Consider the following 25,994-nt stretch of genomic DNA (forward strand, 5'->3'; position numbering starts at 1 on the left):
GACTATTCAAGTCTTTTGCTCCATGTAGAAGGTCTCTTAGGTTACAGCAAAACTTAAGCTGATCTGCATTTGCTCAGTAATAGCCTGTGATATATTTACTCCCAAAGGCTGTTAGAAGCCCTTTTCCTGCAGTTTGCTTTCTTAACATCCATCTTTAAAAGAGTCGTATAGCAATGGACTGGCATTCGATGGAGTTTTAACTCACAGCCAAGGTCTGGAGGGAAAACACAGCTATAAGTAATATTGATATATGCTCTGGGCATTACTGGAATGTAGCTTCATCAGGTTTTGAGTTTTTAAACTTGAGAGGACTGAGGCAAGAGAATAGTGATGTACATCACAGTTTTATGTCTTCATCCCATAAGGTGCTGAGCATCCTCAGTTCTCAATGAAGTTAGTGAAAACAGAGCATCTCCTCTAGGCATAAGGGTCCACAATCCCTAAATTTGACCACCATCCACTTCTCACTAGACTTTGTTTGGCTGCTTGATAGGCAGCAAATTAGGAATTATGGGGCTAGGTCTGCACCATCAAGCACAGGTCCTTGCTGCAGGGAAAGTCTCCAGGAGGACATGGGGACACATGGTGGGATCCCCCACCATTGTCTATCAGATATATGCCAAAGAAATGGAGACAAATAGTTTCTGTGGGGAGAGAAACAACCTGGCTGGGCAATCAGGTATGGCTACACCCATGAAGATTCAAACAATGAGTGTTTTATGTAATGCTGAACATCCAGTGGGACTGCCCCACATAGCGCAAGGCAACTGGAGCAACACTGTCTAGTATATCTGGGGCAAAGGGAGCTCCACAAAATTTACATAAGGGTATTTTTCCACCCGTTTTCTTGGGATTTAGGAAATAAATAATGGCCTGCTACAAATCACTAGGATTTATATTGCTGTGGAGCATAGAGTGGTTGGGGTCCAGGCTGGATGAAGAAGAAAAACCACTAGGTCCAGAGGTCCAGACTTCGAGGCACTAAAAGAGAAGGTGACACACTCATTCTATGGAAAGATGCTGGCCAGAGTGGGAGAAGTACACCAGTACAACTGGCCACGACACAGCTTGCGCTAATGGGCTGCAGGATGGAGACAGGAATAAGTCATATAGAGGACTTCAAGAGAAAAAAGGTTTTTTTACTTTGGAAATGCAGCAGCAGAGCAGTTTCATTACAAGTGATGGTGTCTGCTGCCCAAGACCAGCAGATGTCAGTGTATGCTAAAGAAAGAGAAGTCACCTCTGCATCCAGATCTGCCCAGCACAGCCAGGTGGGCACCCACTGCCCTGCTCCCAGAAAGGGACTGCTGGAAGCAAGAATCCTCACAGGCATTCCCTTGGGTCTGGAGATGCCAGTGTCTGAGTCAGGGAGTGTGAAAAACAGTATGAAAAGGATATTTGGTCTGTGGAAAACTGCCTTTAGGATTTGAGAGATACAGATTGTGTGTCCAAAAGAACAAGAGATTTTTCAAGTTGGTGGGAAAAAAAAAAAAAAGCTTTCTGGAAATGTATTTCAGTTCACATGCATTGAAACAAATTCTGTTCACTTACTTGTCATGTCTGTATTCCCCATTTCTATGGATCTGGTTTTCCAGGGTGAAATTAAAAGTAAAGTGTGACACTTCTTCCTCATCAAAGATCTTCACTCGGGATTCATATGCCTCTTCTTGGAGATACCGGATCATATCAGGGAACCAGACAATAAGGCCATAGTAACTATAGCAGGATGGGAGATATACATTAGGGATATAAGATACCGACACTGCAAACTTTGCAGTGCTTTTCCAATAATCTACTTCATAACTTGTAAACATGTTAAACTCCTAATGCAAATGCATTTCTAACACAAATTCTTGCTCAGCTCTGACATAGAGCCAAGTAAAGTGTCTCCTTACACTCAGCTGATCTCAGAAGCATGTTGATCAATTCTCATTCACTTAAAGCAGGACAATTTGCTTAAGTGTGAGTTCTTGGCTGGGAAATACAGCAATGTGCTAGCCTTGCTGCCCAAGAGACCAGCAGAGCAGTAATAAATTTGGAAACTTCCCCAGAAGGCAGATTTCTGCAAGTGTGATGTGTAAGTGGGAGTTAGACAAAATGTACCTGTATTTTAGATTAGGCTCACCTGAATAGTTTTGATCTAGACAAAGGAACAGCTGAGAATTAGGTAGGGATGTGTCTTTTTCTGTGTGGACAAGATCAAATGAAAGATCTAGAGGTGAGAAAGTTGATATACTATTGCTCTACTGACCACTTCTCAAGTGCTGATTTGCTCAAGGCACCTTGTACTCTCATATAAGCAATCAGATTGACCAACAGTTCATAGGAGGGCAAATCTTAGTAAACAAAGACTCTTTAAAATAAGACCAGGACTAATTTTTTAATAGTTTATTTAAATGTGTAGATAATTATTCATTCTCTGAGGGCTCTCTAGTTTCTTGAAAAAGCTAAAGAAGTACCTTACCTTAAGGCCATTGTAAACCAAACCACAGCCAGCATCAGTGTGTTCATCCTGTACTGGGCTGTTAAACAATATAGCACGTTGTCCCAGACCTACAAATCCACAAGAATGAATTAGCTGCAAGGACACCCCAGCAGATACTTGGCAGGTTAATTTCTGAGTGCATCATAAATCTAATGTCAGCAGAAAGGGCTTTCTGAGGGAAGGTCAAATGTGTGGCTTATATTCAGTGTTTGTTCAAAATTATATTTATCATGATAAATGGCTTACAAAAAGATCACTTATTCAGCTATGTACCAGGGTATTTGATCTGAACCCTCTGTAAGGAGCTGGAGTGTATGACTAGGACTGGGCTGGATAATGCAATGTTTCTCTTAGGTTATATCACTACATGTGGATATGGGCCTGTTCTCAGACCCTCTGACAATTCTGTCTTTTCAAATATATGTATGATCTCAGGGATGCTTTCAAACTGAGCTCCAAAGCTCACTGAAGAGCAAAACCCCAAACACAGCTGGCACATTAGGAAGCATAAAATGAACTCAGGTAAGGATGAAACCAAGCATAGCAGACCAAGAACTGCTATTCTTGACCCATTGCAGAAAATACTGCCAAGAACATGAGGGGATTTGACTCCTCATGCTCTTAACTTGCCACATAAATATAGTAACTGTATAGCACCTGCATTGCTATTACTTCAGAAAACCTCTCTTTTACTTTAAGCTCATCCTCCTAGACTAGAATCTCTAGTAAGATTTTCCACAGCGTCCTGCATGGGCATAGGTAAGCAGCATAGCATGTGTGAAAGGTTAAATTAGCTGAAGAGACAATATAACATTGTTGGAAACTCAGTGTCAGCAGGAACAAGGAGAAAATGCTCTTCTGAATCCACTGTGGGTGATAAATTCACTTAAGCTTTGGGGAGAAGGAATCAATACTTATCTGCTCAGAAAAAAAGTCAAGCGCTTGGGGCTGTGGCTTGTCCTGGAAGCTCTGCACAACCAGACTACTGTGACACTCACAGGGGCATTTCAGGGCCTGGCTGGCAGTGTGGCAGTTTGCAGATGCACACATCTGCATAGCAAGTGCAATTACAGCCCTTTGCAAACACCAGCAGATTTTTTTGAGTGTGAGTCAGGGTTTCAAGATGCAATGACCGGAAGCAAGGAGACACCAGAGCCTGAAGCTCAAAAGGCCCTGTGGGAATTTTTTTCTTCTCTTTACCTGTTTGAAAGTAGTTGTGATTCTGACCAGCCACCGCTGGTACCAGGTGCCTGTTGAGCTCTGGATTTCAATAAATTCATCTACTTGTTTTGGAGTTTTGATATAGGAAACCTGGGGGGGAAAAGAAGAAAAAAAAAAAAATTGGACTGAAGTTTCTAGAATTGGTATTTGGTTGATTTTAAATTCCACTGTCTTCTAAGCAATATTTCCACCTGATATCCCTTACTATCATTTCCTTGAACGTTATCACCAACAGTTGAGTTAACTGATTTAATAATAACAAGAAGTTTTATTATAGAAGAAAGCTGCCCTCCTTCCTTTCATCCATCCCTCCATCTTTTCTCCCTCTCTCCCTTCTTCCATTAAATATTTTAAATGCATCACATCCACTTCAATCTTTCATTTATTGGCTAATGTGCCTGTGTGCTAACTTACTTCTCTATCCCTTAGATTCCCACTAGGAATTAGGACTAGGAAATTATAGTAAAAATTATCTCCAAGATTAGCCACTAGTATCCGCATAAAACTGTGCCTTCAGGATCTCTTTCTTTAGAGATAACTGGCAGGAATATTCAGCACTGTTTAAGTAGCACTGGCAGAACTTCTGTGACAAGTGAATGTGTAGATGGGAATCTTTGCATCTGAAAATGCATCCTGTCATCAAGTGATCCCACATCACTCAATCAATTCACTTCACCAAAACATTCTGAATTTTCAACACTGAGCACCTGAACTGGGTTGCTCAAGAAACCTTAAAAATGGGTCCCAAAAAATATTTGCTCAGTAATTTAAATAAAAGACATATTCAAGGAAACCAAATCTGTTTGTAAACATGAGAAGGAGGTGAAAATTTACTGAATAAATTCCTGAGTATGAATGAGTCTCTTGGCTCAGCTGTGGAGTCTCCATGTTTCTCTTGCTGGCACCGTTTAAATGTCAGATCTGGGAACTGTCCTGCTACCAGCTGACTCACCACAACTTCTGGCCTATCAGAAAACCACAAAATTTGACAGTTTGTGCTACACCAGCCACACTGATCGTCCACCCATGCCAACGGATGTCAGTAAATCTTGATTCAGCTGGTGCGCCATACCTCGAGGTGCGATACTGAGATCAGCTCATGCCGTAGCAGCCATGACACTGTTGGATGGAGGAATAAGCACTAACGGGTGCTGTACAGCTGCTCCTTCGTTCGCCTACTCAGATCAGACTCTCATAGTGCCCTACTTTGAGATGATATAGATATAAGTAGATATATATAGATATCAGCATTACAGAAAAAACAGGTAGGAATTTAAAGAGACGGTCTCTCTTGCCTTTGCTATCAAGGTTCACATTAGTCAAATGGTTGGTAGCCTAAAAATAACACATGCTCATTAAGTTCCTACCTGAACCTGCACACAATTGTCATGCACAGATATTAAACTTTAATTTTCTTGAAGAATCACTCCTGAGGACCCATGTGACAACCCTTCTGAACACAGAGCCTTGCTCTCCTCCTTGTTCAAAAACACGTTTTACACACAACCATAACTTCTTTTCTCCATCCTTTAAGAACATGCGTCCTCTCATCTTTAAAAGCATAAATCAAGATCTATTCCTTGTCTGGCTCACCAGTTTACAACTGAATTATAGTAATTTTCAACTAACCCCAACATACACCTTTTCCTTGATTTTACTATTCATAGAACCATAGAATACCAGGTTGGAAGGGACCTCAATAATCACCTGGTCCAACCTTTCTTGGCAAAAGCACGGTCTAGACAAGATGGCCCAGCACTAGCTGAATCTTAAAATTGTGCGATGTTGGGGAATCCACCACTTCCCTGGGAAGATTATTCCAGTGGCTGATTATTCTCATTATGAAAAATTTTCCTCTTGTGTCCAGTCAGAATGTCCCCAGGAATAAGTGGTACCCATTATCCTTCATCTTTTCCATATGACCCTTTGTAAAAAGGGAGTCTCCATCTTCTTTGTAGCCACCCTTTAAATACTGGAACATGGTGATAAGGTCTCCCCTAAGCCTTCTCTGAACAAACTCAGTTCTCTCAGCCTTTCATCATATGGCAGCTTCCTAGTCTTTTGATCATCTTCGTGGCCCTTCTCTGGACCCCCTCCAGCCTGTCCATATCCTTTTTTGTGTAGCAGGGACCAAAACTGTACACAGTATTCCAGGCATGGCCTGATAAATGCTGAGTAGAGTGGGATAATGACTTCTTTATCTCTGATGGTGACGCTCTTATTGATGCAGCCCAGCATCCTGTTGGCTTTCCTTGCCACTGCAGCACACTGGCCACTCATACCGAGCTGCTTGTCCACAAGGACTCCCAGGTCCCTTTCCACAGAGCTGCTCCTCAGATGGATAGATCCCAGTCTGTGCTGCACTCCTGGATTATATTTTCCCAGGTGCAAGACCTTACACTTGTCCTTATTAAATTTCATAAGGTTCTTGTTAGCCACCTCTTCCAGGTCTTCCTGCAGGGTGGCTTTCCCTCTGAAGTGTCCACTTCTCCACTCAGTTTGGTCTCATCAGCAAACTTCATCAAGGTATACTTGATCCCATCATCCCATCACTTACGAAGATCCTAAACAGCATTGTGCCCCATATCAATCACTGGGGGACCACACTTGTGACAGGTTGCCAGATGGAAAAAGAGCTATTTCCCACCACCCTCTTGACGTATCCTGGCAGCCAGCTCCCCACTCACCACACAGAGCACTTCTCTAGGCAGTAACACACCAGCTTCTCTAGGAGGCAACTGTGGGGAACTGTACTGAAAGCCTAATAATGAAGTCTACTGGTGTGACCTTTTTCACAACAAACAGCAGACTAATGAGTAATAGCCACTCATCCCACTTTCCCTTGGAGAGATTAAAGATTGAGTATGAGGCAGGTGGAGTTTGGGAAGCTCATTAGAAGGCACATGAAGTTTAATCAGTGTTTGATTAGAATCCAGAATGGAGAAAGGAGTGACTCAGATCTCCCATAGGACTAATATCTCTCTTATTTGGTTTTAGTCTGTTAAAGCATACTAATTAAGCATGTATGTAATTGGAAAATCACTAGACTAGACACTGTAGAGTAACACCAGAAATGAAGAGTACTCACTGCAATTCACAGGATTGACTAATTCTTAAAAGAACAGGTTGACATCTAACTTTAAATGCACAAAATGTATCTCAGAGTCCTTTTTCTGATTGCTGCGGGAGGTTACATTGAAAGAGTCCCAAGGAGGAATAAACTGGTGCTGTGCTGCGCCAGGGATGGTGAACGTGTGTCCAGCTTTTCTTTTTACATGCTGATGTCTTTGTTAAACTCACCGTAAACACCTTCTCTGGCTCACCCTTGGCCCGCATGTTGGTGTCATGAACTTGCTTGAGGATCATCCAGGCTTCATCATGTTTACCTATCTGAAAACACCAAAGAAAAGGAAAACAGATTTTGGAGTTTCCAGCTCTGTAATTTATCAAAGCATAGAAAGAAACCAATACTATACGTCCAATATAGTGGAGAAGCACACATACAGCACTGGCTGAATTAAAAACAAAGAGCTGAAAGCATGGTTTGTATTCACAGAATGCAGCATCTCTGTACTGAAGAAAGTAGTTACCCTAAAACTCTCTGAGACAGGAGAGGAGTCAGGAACAGAGCTTTAAAACGAGATGAAAGAAGAGATTAACGAGGAGGCCTGGACTCTAATCCTACCTCTGCTAAAGACTTGCAGGGTTAACTTGAACTAGGTATTGCTACATGTCACATCTGTGAAATGGGAATAAAGAATACTTGCTTAAGATTTCTGAGGTTTATATATTTTACTCAGTAAAACGCACCCTGTCCTTTGCTCTTCAAACAGGATGCAGTAGTTACATGCCCAGACTCTGTGAGATGTTTTCAAAATGCGTTTGTTGGACTTATAAAATTCCCAGCCCTCATCATCTTCTTTCTGTACCACATTTGACAGTGAAACACTAACCACTGTTGATTGACCCCACAGTCTGTAGTCTTTGGGGTTTAAGTAATCTGTGGAGCTAGTACAGACATATAAGAGTGGTTTTGCCCCTGATCTTGTGCTATGTGTGTTTGATGGGACAAAGACAATGGCACATTAGGGACCAGCTATCCTCTGCTAATATCAGACTACAATGTTCAGATGAATCATCTTACCTCCAGCAAAAAACGTGGGCTTTCAGGCATGAACTTCAGTGCCACCAGGGAGGCAATACAGGGCAGAGCGCAGACAAGTACAAAGACTCTCCAGCTGTGGAAGTGGTACTTGGTTCCCATACTGAACCCCCAGCCTGGAAACAGCAAGAGCCAAAAAGTCAAAATACTGACCAGGCATCCTGAGATTTTCTCTCCTAAAGCATCTCGGAACTTTACAGCTCTGTATGACACAAGGACAGGTTGAAAATTTGCTATTCTTAGCAATGATGGCTCTTAGAGGCTCAACAGCATGCTCAGTAGATGATAACAGTAAGTGAGTTCACGTTCATTACAGAAAACGGAATATACTTGCTCAGGCTCTGCTTTTTAAAAACCTTTCATCTTTGACTTTAGAAATCATCTGGTGATAAGAATAGCTCTATGCAGCTGTAGGCAAGTAAGGCTGTGAAAGGATAGAGAAATCAGGGCCATAATTTATTGCTGCTCAGTGAGTTATAGAAATCTTACAAAGGTTAAATGTCCTCTGATCTGAAAGGCACATTAGAGAGAGCTCCTTTCCATCTCGTACATGGCATATGTATTTCACATTTTATAGAAGCAAGTTAGGAAAGAAAGTTTATCTTTTTTTCCAGACCTACAAAACCTGAGCTAGGATTCAAACTTAAAAGAATCAAGATCCTAATCCTGCATTTGTGATTCCCCCTCTCCTGCTTTTTTCCTGATGTCTGACCAGGTCACGTATTCCCCTGTTAAGGACTAGAAAGTACAGCATCATTCTTACATCGCTCCATTTCCTTTTCCTAGGCCCAAATCTCAGAAGGAATGTTTTTAATTCCATATTTTTAAATAAGCATTTTTAGTCACATAATAAGGCAATTGTCAAGCAATGATTTTTGCAGAGGTCTCATCTGGGTTAATCATGGTGTTCTACTCATTTCACGACATTCCAAGATAGTAGGTGGAACATGAGAAATCAGATAGAGAAGCGATAAAAACACAACATCAGAAAGTCATCTGAAAAATAAATGTAATGTAAATACATAAGGGTTTTTTAAAGCAAATGTAGTTGCAGACAATAGAATTATTTCAATGTGACACCACTATACAGTAAATGTGCCGATTTGTTCCAACAGGCTCTGTCATATCAGTCAGAAGCATGAACATTTTTTTATACGGAGTGCAATTTAAACACAGTAAAAATGGATTGATAGATAGGTAAATATTAGTGTTTTTCTTCATGGTCTTTGCAGCCTGTCCTATTTTCCTCAAACAGGATTTTGCAAACAGCTGGTGTCACTGAATACTGAGGGTGTTAATCTTTTCCAGTAAATAGTTGCTTCTGATGTTTTCCTAGATATACACATGCGTTACAAGGAATACCATATGACATGCAGATTTTTGCTCCTCATAGCACAAATATATTTCAGAGTACACCCATCTACTTTTTCTCTCCCACTTCCAGCTCTGGGCAGGGGACTCATTCCACTCCTGAACCCATTGAGGTGACGTCAGATGTGACTCCAGCCACACATGCTATGGAGATGTGTCACCAAATACACAGCCCTGAGAGTGGTGACACTTGGCTAAGGAAAAGAACGTGTACTGTCTTCACCGCTATAATTCATAGCACCCAGTAATTCCCAGATTAAAGTTACTTATTTTTGATAACTGGATCAATTTTTGCAATATAATCTCAGCCCAGTTTTCCGTGAATGCACTGATATTTGGATTAAGAGCTCAGGCTCTGGAAGTATAATTCAAGGGGGGTATTTGAAGCTTTTGATGCAAAGCAGCCTTCATCAGTCCTATTTACAGCCTTAGTATCAGTCAATCAATCATGCAGTCAATTTATCAGACCTTTTGTGTGCACTTCAGGTATCTATTATTTTCGGTGTTTTTTATACTGGGATATGTAACGACTGACTAATGCTACCTGTGTGGGGTTTTGGGGTAGTGTCATGATGCAGGAATGTGGTGTCAAAAGCACAAACCATTTACCGTAATGTGGGATGATGCTCCAAGCCATTGCTGAAGCAAAAATGCCACCAATCATCCAGAACATGCAGAGCCAGCTCAGGTGTTCCCCCCTCTTCTCACGAGATAGGAATTCAGAGAAATAGGCAAACACAATGGGGAGGGATCCCCCAATACTGAGGAGAAAAAACAGCACATGGGAAGAATAAGAGTCATCTTCAACGTCTTCATAGTTAGGATTGCACATATAAAGAGGGAAGGTCATGCTCACAGGCACGCTGCACAAAAGTGAGACTTGTAGAAAAATGCAAATTTCTCTTTGGCTGGACTGGTCCTAGACATCAAAGATAAACAAGTTCCTTCTCATGCTTTGAAAGCTGAATTTCTCGTACAGTTTTTATAAAGCCAGTGTAATATCCTGTTGTTCACCTAGACATCTTTGTTGTTATTTTGTGATCGCTCGTTTTAGAGTGGCAAAATACAGGCAGGTGATGAAACTGTTGAGGGTCTCATTGGAGACCCTAACAGTCAGGATTGTAAACTGAGGTGGGCATTTATCAGTCTCACTCACCTTTCTGCATGATTTAGGCAGTACCAGAAGAATGTCAATGACCAAACTTTCCTACCACTAAGGATCAAGATTGAGGTAATGCAACCACATGTGCTAAATAGCCGTGCCATCCCAGATTGGTACCAGAGATGCATCTCTTGAGCAGCCTTCCTTCTCCCACCCCGCACACCCAAACTGCCGAGCTGTGATGGGACTCCTCCAAGATATGGGACAGATTCAGCAGTTACTCACCCGAGGCCTGAGATAAGGCGGCAGAAGAGAAAGAATCCGTATCCCTGGACGAAGGAGGAGAGGAATGCAAAGGCAGCATTGATTGCAAGTGATATGATGAGGCATTTCTTTCTTCCCAGTTTATCAGCGAGGCCACCCAGCATAACAGCCCCCACCATCATTCCTAAGTAGACTATCAAGCCTAGAAGTGAGAGAGAAAGTGAGTCTCGTTACCATGTGGAAATAGTATGCAATGTAGAAGCCCATATCGCAACTGATGTCAACCTGGTATACTATGCAATAAAGTAGAGAAACCCACATCCCTCTCAAATTATCTATCTCGGGTGACAGAAACTCTATGCATTGATGGAATCCAATTTTCCCGTCTTGTTCCATAAGTTTGCATCACTCCCTACCACATTGCATCATGCAATACAGACATACCCTCATTTCAGCAGACCCACGTATTTCTTTCCCAACCTCACTGCTCACATATCCCCTGCACGTAAGCAATGGCCAGGCATAAGCAGCTTAGGACGCACATGTCCCAGCTATGTGCTGCCAATGATACAACAGAAGTCGGATGCCTTAACTCTGCTAACCCCCCTGAGCACAATGGAACTGAGGATGTGTAGGGAGGAGGCTCTGTCTGGTTGCTGCTTCTGCTCAGAAAGTGGTGAGATCAGAGAGACTGTTAAATCAGGGCTAAATCTCTTTGCAGGTTACCTATCCTACCTTTGCAGTATATCATCTCTTTCACTCTTTGCTTTTCCTAGCTTTATCTGAAAGGATCAGTCTGTTACTGAGACTCACCTTGTGTAGCACAACTACTTCCTCTGATACTGAGTCAAGATCTGGCATCTAACTAAAGGACAACTTACAGAAAAGAGTGCAGTCTTGATCTGAAAATTTTAAGAGAAGAGAGAACCTACTGCTTGTCTTGATAGTTTGCTCTACAGTTATCACTCTGACACTGTTGAGAAAAATGGATCCTTCTTTTTAACTTCATTAGATGTTCTAATATGGGGTTCTCAAAAGACAGTTTCAGTGACTATATTTACTGCCAGACTAAGTAGGAGAGAAAGGTTTTCTTCTCCATATGGGCTCCCTGTACCCAGCTCACTAGATGCTTGCAACTCTGGCCTAGAAACCATGGCAGTTGTCCTTGGCTCTTCTAGTGACACTGCCACCAGAAGGACCACCTACTATATTGGCTTTTCATTTGTGTGGGTACCAGCGAAAGCAGCACTAATTAATAATGCTCAAAGGTTCAGGAATATATATATATATTTTAATTTATTTTATCTACTTTGCAGATGTAGAGACTTCAGTGAACAACAGTCCTAGGAAGAACCACAAGCTATGGTCCTTTTGCTAGCAAAAGTCCTGTTGAAGTCTGCAGGAGTTATGATGTGAAAGGACAGCAGGATCAGATAGTAAGCATTTAAATTCCAATAGCAATCAGTGCTGAAGGGTTGGAAACATTGATCAGCTAGAGTGAAATGACTTGCACTGCTGTTAAGGAATAACACCTGGGAATTGATCAGTCCAGCAGCTGACAGCACATGGACCAGGTCTCTGAAGGCTGTATTGGCCTCTGGGCTTCAGACTTTTTAGTCTTGCCTGTGAACAAATCTCTGTTTATTCCTTTGAGCCAGGAATGATGTAAAGATGGAAGGGATCAGGCGGGAACATGTATCTCCAAGGGTCCTCTGAAAAAGCCCAGATGAGGCAAGACCACAAAGAGACAATCAATCAGCAGGTGGCTCAATGCCACCAAAGTTTCACAGTGCAAAAGACAAAGCCCTCCGTGCTTTCTCCCCTTGCTGTGCGTGGCTGTGGCTGTCTCTGCCTTAACATGGCAGGACCAAAACACTTGGTGACCAGGTGACTTTACTGCATGCTCTGATGGCTCTGCTGTCTGCTGACATAGAAGGGTTTGGGGCAGCACGTCCAAGCACTGGCAGCTCCTTGGCTACTAAGGTGCATGTGTCTCAGAGCTCTCTACTGCAAGTTAATGGTCCACAGAGTAGGAGCAGTGTCACCATCATATTTCAGAAGAAAGTAGTTGCAATCACTGTGTTTCCCAGAGAGCACAGAGGTGCAAGAGACTGTTCCCAGAACACCTATCTCATCTCAGACACCATAGGCAGGACTACAGTCTGTGCCTACAGGCTGCACAGTCCTGCTGTGGAGATCCTGGTGGGACCTGATCACAGCTGGATATGATCCAGATGAGCTGAACTATGGCAGGACAGAGGAGTATCTGCTTGCTAGAAAGCAGAATTTGCAGTGCAGGGAGTTCTTGGAGGAAAAAAAACGATGCTTGGAGACTTGGGGCATGTCAGGTTCAAGACAGGGGCAGGGGTTGAAGGAAACACCATAACTCAAGAAAAGCATCAGTTTCCTGCATCCCTGGCCTCTAGTGAAGGCAGTGGATGCTGAGAAAGTAAATACACTGCTTTAATGGGAAACATTCTGATTTACTGGCTGAAGAAATGCAACTAAAAGAAACAGTTTTCAGGCATGGTTGAAGAACATCCCTTTGGAGGGTCATTCCTCACCTTAAACCAAGTGCTGAATTCTCTTAGAGGCAGCATCTTCCTCAGGACCTGTTCTGTCAAACACATCACTTGGGAAACAAGGTAACGATTAATTTTTTTTTTTTGTAATTTGTTAACATTTAAACAAGATCATCAGTCTCATGGCTGAAGGCTGTTCTGTGCTATCCAGAAAAGCTAAGGACTAATGCAGAGGGTTATTTGGCAACTGGTTCTGTCTGTCATTTGACTGTAAATGCCTGCACTTGATTTGAAATGCATTACTAAATTAAAAAATTATGCAGCAGAAATCCATTGCAGCATTTGAAGGATGCTTGTTTCATGTTGATCAGAAGTGGAAAGTTTCAGACTTTTGAAATCTCCCCCACTCCATAGCAGGGTGGTGGGGTCACCTCTCTCTGAAGAGTTCTGCTTTCTTTTCTATCCACACAATGTCTAATGGGCAATCAGGATTTTGTGTGTAAAAGGTAAAAAATACGTTCTTGCCTCTTAACAGCTTTTGTACAAGAACCATGGCACAGGATTTTCCCAGTACAATTGTACTTCTACCATAAGCATCTGGCTCTGTGCAATCAATACCCACACTCCCTGCCCTACGCTCCTGAGCTGACCTGTCCTGGTGAGGTGATCTGAAGGTGTGCAAAGGTTTCAGATACTGATCTGCAGCAGTTAGAGAAGATACATACACATCTGAGAATCTGGGATCTCTTTCTCTATTAACTTTGGCCTCCAGCTTGTTCACTGAAGTGCAAATTTCAAGGGAGAGCGGAAGCAAAAAAAAACATTTCAGTTCAAAATCTTTCTAAAAGAAGACTCTTAATGCAGTGCTGTAAGGCATAATGCTTTTACCCTGGCTCCTGATCTACATTTAATGGAGCAGCTCTGATGACAGCCAGCAGACAGAGGTGATGATGCACCCTGGACTTACTCACTGGTGCATCGCAGCCACCCATCCAAGAGGGATCCCTGCTACCTCTGTGCGAGCGGCTCGCAGCACAGCTCAGCCCACACCACCAGACCCCCACGAGAAGAAAAATGATCTGCTAGAGTTAGTTTGTTTGTTTGTTTGTTTCCCCAGAGAAAATCCCTGGATGGCAGATGTTTGTCCAAATCCTCTTAGTAACAGAAAATGTCCCAGGTCAGGAGGAGGTGGAGAAGGTAGTTACTATCTTCTAGCTGGTGATTTATTGCCGTTGAGTACCCCAGCTGGCGGCAGGGCAGCCAGCTCTCTGGCCAGGGGAAGAGTGGGCTTAGCATGGGATGTGGTGGTATTTGAAACCAGGCATCAAGAAGTGGAGTGGAGTTGCTTTTGTGGGCAAACCCCTGCAGATTCTGACTGAGGAGCCCAAACTTGCAGTGGAAGTGAAGATTATACCTCTGCAACACACCATCCGTCAAACAGTGAGCAACATAAAACACAGCAGAGGTGTACTTCAGGGCTAAAACAAAATCAGCACGACACTTTATTATGATGGAGAGGTCTCTTTTGGGAAGACTGCATGTTTTGGCCAGTATCACTAAAACTTTTGGGGCAGCTGCTATAAAACACGCTGTCAGCTGATGGATCTTGGGACCCAAGGTACAGAACATCAGGCTTTGCAGATTGCTCTGTCCTGGATTAACTGTAAGGCGGCAGAGACTCAGTGAGGACTGGAATAGTTACTCATACAATCTCAATTCAGGACAGTCAGCCTTCTGGAGAACACAGTGATGGTTACTGCTTTGAAAGAGATCCAGCTCATATCAAGGAAGCTAACATTTTAAGGAGAATTAGACAAAGAAAAGTGATCGCTAAATGCTATTTCTTTTGCCGTGTTACTTTTGTCCACCAAATATTCTATAGAACAACATTACAATGGTCTGTATGAGAAACTTTACTTTAAACCTTGTCTTCAAACCACGCAGACCTAGGCTGTGCAAGGAGGGCTCAGCTTCCAAATTAACACATACAGTGGTTAGGTGAAATGTTAGGGGCAACTCTGAATAAGCCATTATTTGCAGACTATTCCAGGAGTAATTAAGTATAATGAATGCCTGTGGGAAAGTCTGCAACAGCCTCCCATAAAATCGGTAGAAAACCAAAGAGCAGAAATTCTAAGAATAAATTTCAGGTTATGACTCATCCAGTACTGAAGTTATAAGGAAAATATGTCTCCAGTGACTGGGATTATTCCCACCAGAAAAGAGGTAATTTATACAGCATTTTCACACTAAAAAAATTATTAGCCTCTATTGAAGTTGTGAGCTCCATATTAGATAGGAATTGTGGACATAAAAGCTGAAGTTCTAGGAATAAGGAAAGGCAGGTACAGTTTACAACTATGTGTGTGCTAAACTATAGTTTTACTATGCCAACATAATTAAAAGTAGACTCATAAAGGTTTCAGAAAGAAAATAAAAATTCAAGCTTTACCTAAATCTCCATCACAAGCATGAATTTCTTTCATTGACAGTTAATGGGATTAAAGTTCTTAAAAATGAGGCACATCTGAAAACAATCACTTTCAAGTCAGGACAAGGACTCATGCAATAAATGGAAAAGTTGGGTAGAAAAAACCCCAGCTCAGTGGGAAGAATTAGTCCTGTAGTCCTTGGGGCTGTCAGGAAGGTGAGGAGGCTGCCTGCGCCCGGGTGCAGAGTTGTCTCATGGCTGCTAACAGGTCTGCACGGAGCCAGGAACCACAGGAATGTGGAAGCTCCTACCTGCCTTCAAATCCCAGGGTACCTCCAGTACAGCCCTATGGTAAAAAAAAAGCAGCTTTTGAAGACAGGACAACAGAAAGGGGTTAGGACCTAATATGTCTTGCAATTCTAACTCTAATAAAAAAGAAATCCAAACACACTTACTGGTGTAGCATGTGTTATACACGAATGCACTTTATGGGCACAAACAGAATTTTGTGAGTCAGGTCTGGACAATTTGGGAGATGGATGAGGCAAAGCACAGGATACGATTGTGAATGAGCAATTTGAAGAGAAGAATAAACTCGTGGTAGCCCTGACTGTCTTGTGCTCTAGTGATGGCCAGCATGCCCCAGAACAGGGGATGGTCTCAGCAGAAGATGAGCTGAGGGCTGAGTGGTCTTTTTTCCCTTTCTTCCTGAAATTTCTAATCTGCTTTTTCTTGTAGGCTGATTAGTGCTTTCCCCATGAATCTCCTTGACCTTATAAAATGGAAATCAAATGAAAGGGTAGTCTGGTTGCACTTGTCTTGTCGATTAAGTACAAGCAGAGAGACTTCATCTACAGCTAATGGCTCAGTCACTGAGAAATGGATCACCCATGTGAAAGGTGGTTTTCCATTTTTGGAGTTCTGGGGGTGGATATTGGGTGAGTCTGGCTGCTGAGATTGAGGGGATTCTGCACATTAAGGCCAAAGGTGGATAAGTGAATCCACGAGCGCTTTGACGCAGCACTGGCGAGGCAGCGCACGCCAAACACTCCAGCAAGAGCTGCCAGTGAGGTGGGGGTGGCTGTTTACATTCAGTCGGCTCCACAGTCCCCCCACAGGACTTGTCCATCACCACAGTATTCATGGGACCATCTGGTTCCCCCCACCCAGCCCCTCTGCTAAAGCAAACTTTTCAGTGGAGGAAACCAAACAAATCCCTGTTAAACAAAAACTTGCTCACGCTGCCTCTTGTCAGATGAAAAGTCCCACAGTGTTTATAAATGGGGACATAGGCATCCTCATATTGGACCTGTACAAGGTGTGGGGTGTTCCCAAATCACAAAACCACCTTTTTTTTTTTTTCTCATATCATGTCCCTACTGCTTAAGGTGATGATGCTCCTTGGGATGCGGGCAAATTTGCAGCCAGGAATTCATGCCCAATGCTTGGGATGTGGACACAGGTGGGTCTCATCAAGGTTTGGCTGGCTGCTAAGGTCCACAGCCATGGAGGTGCAAAACAGGCAGCCACATGCCACAGCAGAGCAAGGGAGCCATGGCTGGGCATGTCTGAGTTTATCCAGAGGGAAAAAAAAAAAAAAAAAAAAAAAAAAGTGGAGAAAAACAACTGAGCTCTGCAGCGGGGATTAGGATTTACTGTCATATCAGGTGAATTCAGGTCAATGAGAAGCTGAGGCCAGATTTTATCTCAGCTGATAATAAAACATCCCCTTCACACAACTAAAAGCAGGGATATTGTTACACATCCTATTTAACCTGACTCACACAGTCAAGCTTGAGTTGCTATGTAACTGCATAATTACTAATAGGATCTTTTCTCCATTTTTTTAATCTAACATTGTAAAGGTTAAGAGTCTGTAAGATTATATTCTCCTTAAAATATTATTATTAAATCATAAAAAGGAAAAGGGAGCTCTGTGCCCAAAAAACCTATTTTATTCTCAGCATTGGAGTGGTTGTTTTGCAGTTATGGGCAAAGTCCTTAAAAATTTTCTTGTTTCACTTTACTGAACTGTGAAATGATGGTAACACAACTGCAGCTCTGGGGATCTAGGAAGCCTGATGCTTTAACTGTGCCTTGAGTTTTTATACACAGGACATGAAAAAATTTTAAAACATTATTATGGCACCATCTTTTATATTTGCTGCACACTTACAACATCACTCTTGCAATTATGATATTTAGTCCTCTGAGAGGTGATTAAAAGCACTTGAAGATGTACATTTATATCATATTTTTCCAAATTATGATACTGTGTGCCTTTCAGCAAATAAATACGAATTTTATGTCTCTTCATAGGATTATCATTAGCAAATAAAAAAAAAATCTGTTTCTGACAGGATGTATTATAATGAAAAGGACTATTCTGTTTCGGTAAATAAATTAATTATGATTATGACTACTGCTGGTGAAAGCTCAGCAAAGCAGATTTATCAAATGAATACATAAACATAACGTTGTTACAAGTTACTGAACTTATTCTTAACAGCTAGTGTTAAAAACTGATTAAATGAAACTGATAAAATATATACAGTTGTTTTTGGTTTGGTTGGTTTTTTTTTTTTTTTTTTTTTTTTTTTTTTTTTTTTTTAAATACTCCTGCAATCTTCTTCAAAATAGAATTTCATATAAGAGGAAAAACTCCAAATATGTGTTTTGTCCCACTAGTGATATTCAGGGCTTAAATAGTGGTTAATTTGCATCTGATGGTGAGATGTTTATTTTCAGAACAAAATGTAAACGTTTTCTAAGATGTGTCATATTCATTTCACACATTCCATGAAACACTGTGGGCATCTGTTTATTTGTAATTTTTGCATAATTTGGCCATAATTTGCTTGACATTTTTCCATGCTTGATTTCCAAGGGAGGAAAAATATGCAATATACAGAGTATTTAATGCAATATGTCCTTTTAGCAGAAGCTGAACTTCACTAAATTGGTCTTTAGGGGGCATCTACTTTATCTCTCTTGTTCCTTCCTATTTCTGTGAGTGTTTGATCACTTAACTGACTTATTTCCCACTTTTTCCCTCCTGGACTTCCTTGTTACGGCTAAGACCTTCTCACGTGTTTAAATCTTATCAGCTGCCTGGAGGCAACCTTAACTCCACCTGGAGTAACCTGATTATGTTTTCTTAGCAAAAATATGTTGAGACAAATTGTTGTTTGGGAATAAAAAAGAGCTAATTTGTAGACATCTATTGGTACATGGGGATAAGGTAAGCAGCAGTAACTACTGTGTGGATAAAACCACTTCCCTAAAACTTCATTATAATTTGAGGGAAAGCTGTTCCTTCTTTAACCAACCCTCCGTTTGTTCTATACAGACAGTCTTGCAAGATTGCCACTGCACATTGGGCAGAAATTGAGGTGAAGAGCTCTTTGATTGCCACCAAGTCAACCTATAAGTATCATTGAACCCTGAGTATTAGCATGATCAATTTGCAATAGCACAATCCATACACCATTGAGGAAATGGAAACACCAAGGGAAACGAGCATGTGTTGGAAACTACAAGCTTTGTTAGGAGGCATCTTTTTTTCTAGTTGCAGGTAGATGGGTGCTGAAGCTAATCCAGGAAAGGTTTTGAGGAAGATTATGATCTTGTCTCCATCAATAACACTTCCCCAGCCTTTTCCCTCAGGAGCTAAAATCTGTCTGCACTATCATGCCATGTACCACAGCTGTTGAGGAAAGGGATGAAACCCTCTTGCAGGGGCCGTACTTGGGACACCAGGCTGGGCTGGAGGCAGGTCTGCACCCAAACCTCGTGTCCCTGCACTGCCCTGCTGCTGCCTGCCAAACCTCCAACACCCTCTGCTCCCTGCTGCTGCCCTTAGGTCGGCAGAAAGCTCTCCTCCTCCTCTCCAGAATGAGATCTGCCCTTCCCCTCTTAGGCCCTCCAGCAGCCCTGTACCCACTCCAGCCTCCTCACACCCTCACTTCTTGATGCCCTTGGGTGTTCATGACTCGTATCAGGGCATGGCTCTGCAATCTAGGGCTTTCTAAGCCACGCTTAATTCATTATCACAAAGGATCATCCCACCAACTTCAGATACAAGAGGAAATCTACAGCAGAGAAATACCCAGCAGACAAGAAAGTATGTTCAATGAATAAAATGGACTGAATCAGAGGCCTGCCTCATGTACAACACTAATCAGTAACAACTGAGTGCTACCATAAATATCCACTTTCACCTCTGCCTTAAACTAAGTTGAATCAACTTTTACTGTTTTTAGGAAAATTCTTTTTTTTTTTTTTATCCTCATACTTACGCCACAAAATAGTGTGAATACAAGCTTTGACAGCAGATCTCCCAAACAAGCAAGCTAAGGACAGAAGAAACTGTTCTGCAAAACTAGATTCTCAAAAGTTGTCCTTAAAAGTGGGCAGGAGAAGCAGTGAAAAGAGTGCTCTTCCCCTAATTAGCAGTTCCAGATTAGCTTAGTTAATGCGCAGGAGGCTGGAGATGGAATTGGATATGGACCCAAATGTCTTCTTGCTTATTCAGAGCTTATCAGAACATCCTGAACTTTCAGCCCTGCAAATCCTGAGCTGGAAAAAACAGAACAAGATCTCTGGGGAGATTTCTTGTTCATTTTTACCTGTGGTTGGGCCAGAAATACTTCAAAGATAGATTTTCTTGTGACATTTGAAGTTTTCTGACTCGAGTATCTGCCAGGGTTTGAGCTCTATGAAGATAGATATTTATGGGGTCAGTGTTTCAGAAGATCTCAGCCTTCATACAGTCACCAAAATAAATGATCTGCTTTTCAAAAAAGGTCTCATCACTGAAAATGCACCCAGCCTGGTGTCCCACAGGGAGCTGGTGCATTTAGAAAGCCTATTGAAATCAGGATACAATTGTGAGCAATTTGCTTTCAGATATATGACCTGAGATATTTCTAGCTAGAATTTTGAAGTGGATTTTTTTAAAGAATTTTTTTGTGAGGCAAAAAAAGTTAGGAGACTCTTTAAGGCACAAAACTAGGTACAAACCTAGATAACTATAGAAATAAGCATACTGATCCTCAAGTTCAAAGAAAAGAGAAGAAACAGAAAAGTATCTAGGACCTCAATACAGCAAGATGAGAGGTCTATACGAAGATAATTATCTGTCACCTTTGTCAGATAAAAATAATGTAAATAGAATGGAGTGAAAGGCTAGGGTATAATCCAAAATCTGAATTTACCTTGCATCAGGCAGGGCTTCTGGGACAGAATGTATGAACCACAGGTCCTGATGATTCCCCTATGACTCCAGTACATGTCCATCAAGACACACTCTCCCCCTTCTAAAGCAGTTTTTCCAAAAGCTGCTTTATTTTCCTTCCAGATGCGCTGTACTGTTGCATGGCTGGCTCTCACTACAGGCTGTGCTGGATACTTTCCTGATTCTTGGAGATCTGGGAGGCCTTGCTGTCTTTGGCTTATGATGTGCAAGGGAAAAAATTGTTCATCCAAACATTTCCACCTAGTCTCACTCCCAATAACTAAGCCTTTGTATTTTGACCACAGGGAGATGTCAATGGTGATGCAAAAGGGGTGTTGCCAGTAGCCTCAGCCTTTAATCCCCATACAGCACATTAATTGCATTCCACAGACCTAAGAAGAAGCCTCCATTGGCTACTTCTGATCCAGTGTGTATTAGCAAACTGCTTTGACCGAGAAGTTAGCATGCAGAAGGAACCAACTGCACAGCTGATTTGCCAGTTGGGACTTTAGGCTGTAGAAAAGGGGAACCTGGACAAAGTGGGAAACTTTGGAGAGCAAGACAACATCAGGACTCACAATGTAACAGCCAAGTGATTCAGAGCAAACAGACCCATGACTTTTATAACTGTCATACTTGCATGGTACCACTCAGTGGACTTCTCATTACAATGAAATTTCTAAAAGCATTGAAATCTGAGTCACCAGACCCTCAGGTTGGAAAAAACATCTTTAACCTTTCACTTATTTGTCCTTGAACACCCCTATTTTGCCTTGCGGACCTGCTGACTGTCAGCTGCCTTGTTCAGATCCAACCTGCAGTGACAGTACTGGGGCCACAGCACATACATAAGGTGGACTTAGATATGATGCAATTCTGCTGCTTTTGAGTAACTGCCTTCTCAGCAGCATGCAAACCCCTCTTGAGTCAGCTCCACCCAGCCGTGACTATGCATGACATAAAACACAAGATGACAGTCATCAGAAGAACCTAAAACCATCTGGTCACTAGAAAAAGATGTTCTATTGTCTACTGCATCATAAGAGCTGTTTGCACGTAGCACTTACCTAGCATCCCTTTGTTTGAACTGGATAAGCACATATCCTTCTCAGCACTGGGAAGAACAAATCCAACCACAAACACCTCCACCCCGTCTGCCATCAGTGCCAACCCTAAAACAAAGAAGAGGGTCCACTGAAAGCGTCCGTGGCCACACTCCTCAATGATGTTCTCATACTGGTGGGCAAGTTGCTCCTCATCCTCCATCCTCTCTGCCATAAGGTCATCACGGTCTCTGTACTCATCAGCCACGGCAGGAGCTCGTTTCTTCTGCTTTTCTTTAATGTCATCTGGGTGTGGAATACCTTGGTACTCCCCCTCGTAGACCTCATCATCTTCATCATGGCCTTCTGTAACATCACTCTGGGCATCTTCCTCATGAGTGGCTTCATCCCCACCACGGTAGTAGCCATCATTGGGTGCATACCCTTCATAGTTACCATGCTGGTACCTGTAATCATCTGAGATTTGGTTTGCCTCCCTGTCCCCTTGATAGCGGTTTGTGTCTCTGTATCTATCATCCATTCTGAATGGAGATTTCTAAATGCTGGAGATCACTGTGTGTAGATACTCTAATATATGTATTGATTTGTGCAAGTTTTGGTGTTGGTTACTTGAACATAACTTCTCTCTGTTCTTTGGGACTGATGGGGATGCACAGCTTCACAGGCTCAGAAGGAGAATTCCTATATAAAGTTTCTCTTTGACAGAGTCTCATACAGCTTTTGATAATGTTTCACTTTTCAGCTGTCATTTGTGACTTGCTGGCTTCTTCAGTGCTTTGGGTAAGAAGAGCTACGCTCTGGTGAACAGCAAGGGAACAGCAAATTTCACAGCCAGAGAGCTAGGAGGATTTCACAGGTTTGTCCTGATTCATTGTGGCGGTGAAAGTCATGTCCTGAGAAAGAGGAAACAATAGCAATGACACAGCAGTAAGCTTGAAAGTACACATGCATTGAGCTTAATGCCCAATGCCCAACATTTTTCCATTACAAAACAAAATGACAACAGAGTGCTTGAAGAATGCTTTTGTACCATTAAAACCCAAAGCCTCTGAGGAAAAAAGAGCATTAGAAATTACCAACTTAAGTGGGAACCTAAAGCAGAATGTAAAGTAACGTGTGGTCCCAATTTCTGTTGTTCCCAGAAGTCCTGCCTCACCCACATGGTTCTGGTTTCTACAGAGAGCACAACAGTACTGGGCTGGGTTGCTGGAACAGAGCTCTCAGGTTGCTAAATATGTTTCTATCCATCTACCCACAGCACACTTAGCCCTGCTACCTACAACTGGCTAACATCATAATGACACAAAATATGAGCTTGGTTTTCTCTTTCTTCCAGATCCCAAACTTAATTTTATTTAATGCTTCTTTTTCTTCTTAGCGTCTCTCCATCTGTATGACAGATGTACAACTAGTATGCAATGTCTGCCAAGTTAAAGTCACCGAAAGTCACACCAAGCTCTGTTCTTCCCATATCCAACCATCAACGGAGGATGATTTTCACAGGGAGCAAAAAACAAAGATAATATAGAATCACTGCTCTCTGCAGGGAAAACCAAGGGAAGCCAAGTCACATCTAAACATATTCTCATTTTGGACACCTGATTTCCATTATTTTTCAAGCGGGTTTAGGCCAGCTGGCTCCCCAGTGTTCTCCTGCGTTTGTTGCTGCACACAGCTGTAGACAAGGAGTTTGAAAGGAGACTCACATGGGAAACTGAGTAGAGTCACGCTAGAGGAGCCAGCACAGTGTAGGTATGTACAAAATGTGGACTTTCCTTTAAGCTTTGAGCTATTTGCTTAAATAAAGTCTAAACGAGCTATGAAATGACACGGGCAGGCACATGTCTGTATATGTGTAGGCGTTATTACCTACAGTCGGTTGACCTATAGAAGTGTACACAAATGCACACACTCTAAATAACAGCGCTACCCCTGCACTCCGGGATCTTATTTGGCAGACAATATGGGTTTAAACAACAAGGATCTAAAATTACTTCAGCAGAGAAATTCAGTAGAAGCTCTCTCACAAAATTCTCAGAAGGGCATTGCTCCTTCTGCAAATGCTACGATTATTTGGCAGCCCAAATGTTCAGGATAAGGAAAGAGCAGAGGCTTGACTTCTCTGCATGGAGTCATGGCCATGCCTTGCCTATGCTGTTCATGTGAGCTGCTCCAAGAAACTTCATAAAAGCTTCTCCTGCATTTCTGTTTAGCTACCTATAGATTTACAGGCCATTATTAAGACATGGCCTCTGCAGGCCCTGCCAGAGCATCTTCCTTTCTCTGATCCCTCTGCCATTTTTCACTTCATTCAATGTGTTTCCTCTTCCTTTTCTTTATGTTGAAACACACAATACATTTTACATGAAGTTAAAAAATCAGCAAGACATTCTTCCAGGGCTGAAAAAGAGCAATCAATAAAGTAAAAAAAATAAAAAAAATAAAAAAAAATCCCAGAAGCATTCTGACCAAGTTAGAAATCTCATGAGACTACAGTGCAGGTAGCAATAAATTATTTTCATTCACAATAGAAATGTTAATGTGCAGGGGAGTTCATACATCTGACAGCCATCAGAACCACTTAAGTGGGTTTTACAGTTAAGTGGGTTTTTCAATGCTGGAGTGTCACCACTAATGGTTAAAAAATCCAGGAATACTTTTGAGTCTCAGAACCTCACAGTCTTAAAGTAACTTTCTTGATTACACAAAGATTTGTGTCATGACTGAACAATATGTTCTCCAAGAGAGTAAAAATGTAGTTCCACAGAGACATATTTACTTTCGAAAAATAGGAAAAAGAGCCTTTTTTTTTTTAAAAAAAAAAAAAAAAAGAAAAATATGTGCTAACGAGCATTAGGCCTTGTTTTGGAAGTCTTTCAATATCATGTGTTGGCAGGTTATGTTTCAAAGCAACCTCAAATGTCAGAGCAGGAAGTGCAGTGACCTCATCATATTTGTCCCTTTCTGGTTGCTACAGAAGTGGATTGAAAACTCATCTTAGGAAATGAAGGAATAACAACACTAATGATCATTAACAGAACTGATCAGATTCCAGGTCTCCACAGACCCTACCCTTAGCCTTACACCTACTTTTTAAAAAGGTAAAAGTATGTTCTTGAAGACCAAGCACTGGAAATCTTGTCGTTCTCTATTAAAAAGCCATCAAGGCTGGGAGCTGGGCAGTTTGCTTCCTACTATAGCAGAACCAAAGAAGTTCACAAACTTAGAAAAGACCTATTGAAGCATCCGTGCTCTTTCACTGATACACAAAGATTGTTATTTACCATATGGGATCACTTACATCTTGGGCAGTGTAGGAAATAATTAGATGAGCTGACAAGTCTCATAGATGAGTGACAGCCACCTGTGATCAGACATATAATTCAGAAAAAACATGTAATTCAGGAAAAAGGTCATGGCAAAGAGTAGTCAGTGGGTTCCCACTCAGTTTATAGAACGGATATTTTCTGGGATCACGCTAGGAGAAGGAGCAGTGCTCAGAGGCAGGCTGTAACTTAGGCCTCTTGAATGCTTGACTTTGATACTTCACACCACTTGTTTCCTTCCGTTGCCACATCACACAGGCTGATTCACTCTAGACCTGACTCTTTAGCACCCTTTCACTCAAGCTGAGATGCACTCCCTCATATTAGCAGCCCCATTTAACATTTAGATGTGAAATCATGACTTCTCATAAAGATTGCAGGCTTGGATTGCTATAGTTACCCTTCACAGTGATGCATGAGAGTCTGAGACAAATACACACATCATGTCAAGCCTAATGCAACCTTGGGCCCTTTTAAACTGACAACTACCTTTCTGAGACATGCAAGTGAGGTTTAAACACGCAACAAACGCAAGGCTCCATAAGGCAGTGTCTGTAGGGGAGGGAGGGGCAGAGGCAGGAAAGTCTCATTCTGTGTCTCCCCAAAGTAACCTGCTAAACTGATCTTTGGTCACAAAATCCTGAAGTACCTGGGAATACAGTTCATTTCCTCTCTTGTAATTCTTCATAGCACAGCACTTGTTTCTCAATACGTTATCTTGTTTTTTCTTCCCCTCTAAGTAATTTTTGCCCTCTAGCTTTTCCTCTGTAGTCTGCTTCCTATTTACCTTAAACTTATTTCCTCAACAGT

The 25,994-nt window shown here is 41.9% G+C and overlaps 1 protein-coding gene across 6 annotated transcripts in view; it reads right to left on the reverse strand.

Annotated features, from left to right (window-relative positions):
* SV2B (synaptic vesicle glycoprotein 2B) overlaps positions 1-25,994 on the reverse strand; it is a 69,294-nt gene that overhangs the window by 10,561 nt on the left and 32,739 nt on the right. For 5 of the 6 annotated variants that reach the window (XM_042804165.1, XM_032994251.2, XM_032994253.2 and 2 more), the window contains 8 exons: positions 21,862-22,751; positions 10,627-10,807; positions 9,849-10,000; positions 7,851-7,984; positions 7,007-7,096; positions 3,686-3,796; positions 2,465-2,553; positions 1,552-1,716 (listed from right to left, as the gene is read on the reverse strand). In XM_042804165.1, coding sequence (XP_042660099.1) covers positions 1,552-1,716; positions 2,465-2,553; positions 3,686-3,796; positions 7,007-7,096; positions 7,851-7,984; positions 9,849-10,000; positions 10,627-10,807; positions 21,862-22,378 — 1,439 coding nt within the window. In that variant the 5' untranslated portion in view covers positions 22,379-22,751. Of the gene's footprint in view, positions 1-1,551; positions 1,717-2,464; positions 2,554-3,685; positions 3,797-7,006; positions 7,097-7,850; positions 7,985-9,848; positions 10,001-10,626; positions 10,808-11,049; positions 11,075-21,861; positions 22,752-25,994 lie in introns of those variants that run through there. The other variant, XM_032994255.2, reaches the window with a different exon arrangement.

This window comes from Tyto alba, unplaced genomic scaffold (genome assembly GCF_018691265.1).
Source record: "Tyto alba isolate M040663 unplaced genomic scaffold, T.alba_DEE_v4.0 Super-Scaffold_41, whole genome shotgun sequence".
NCBI classification, from domain to species: domain Eukaryota; kingdom Metazoa; phylum Chordata; class Aves; order Strigiformes; family Tytonidae; genus Tyto; species Tyto alba.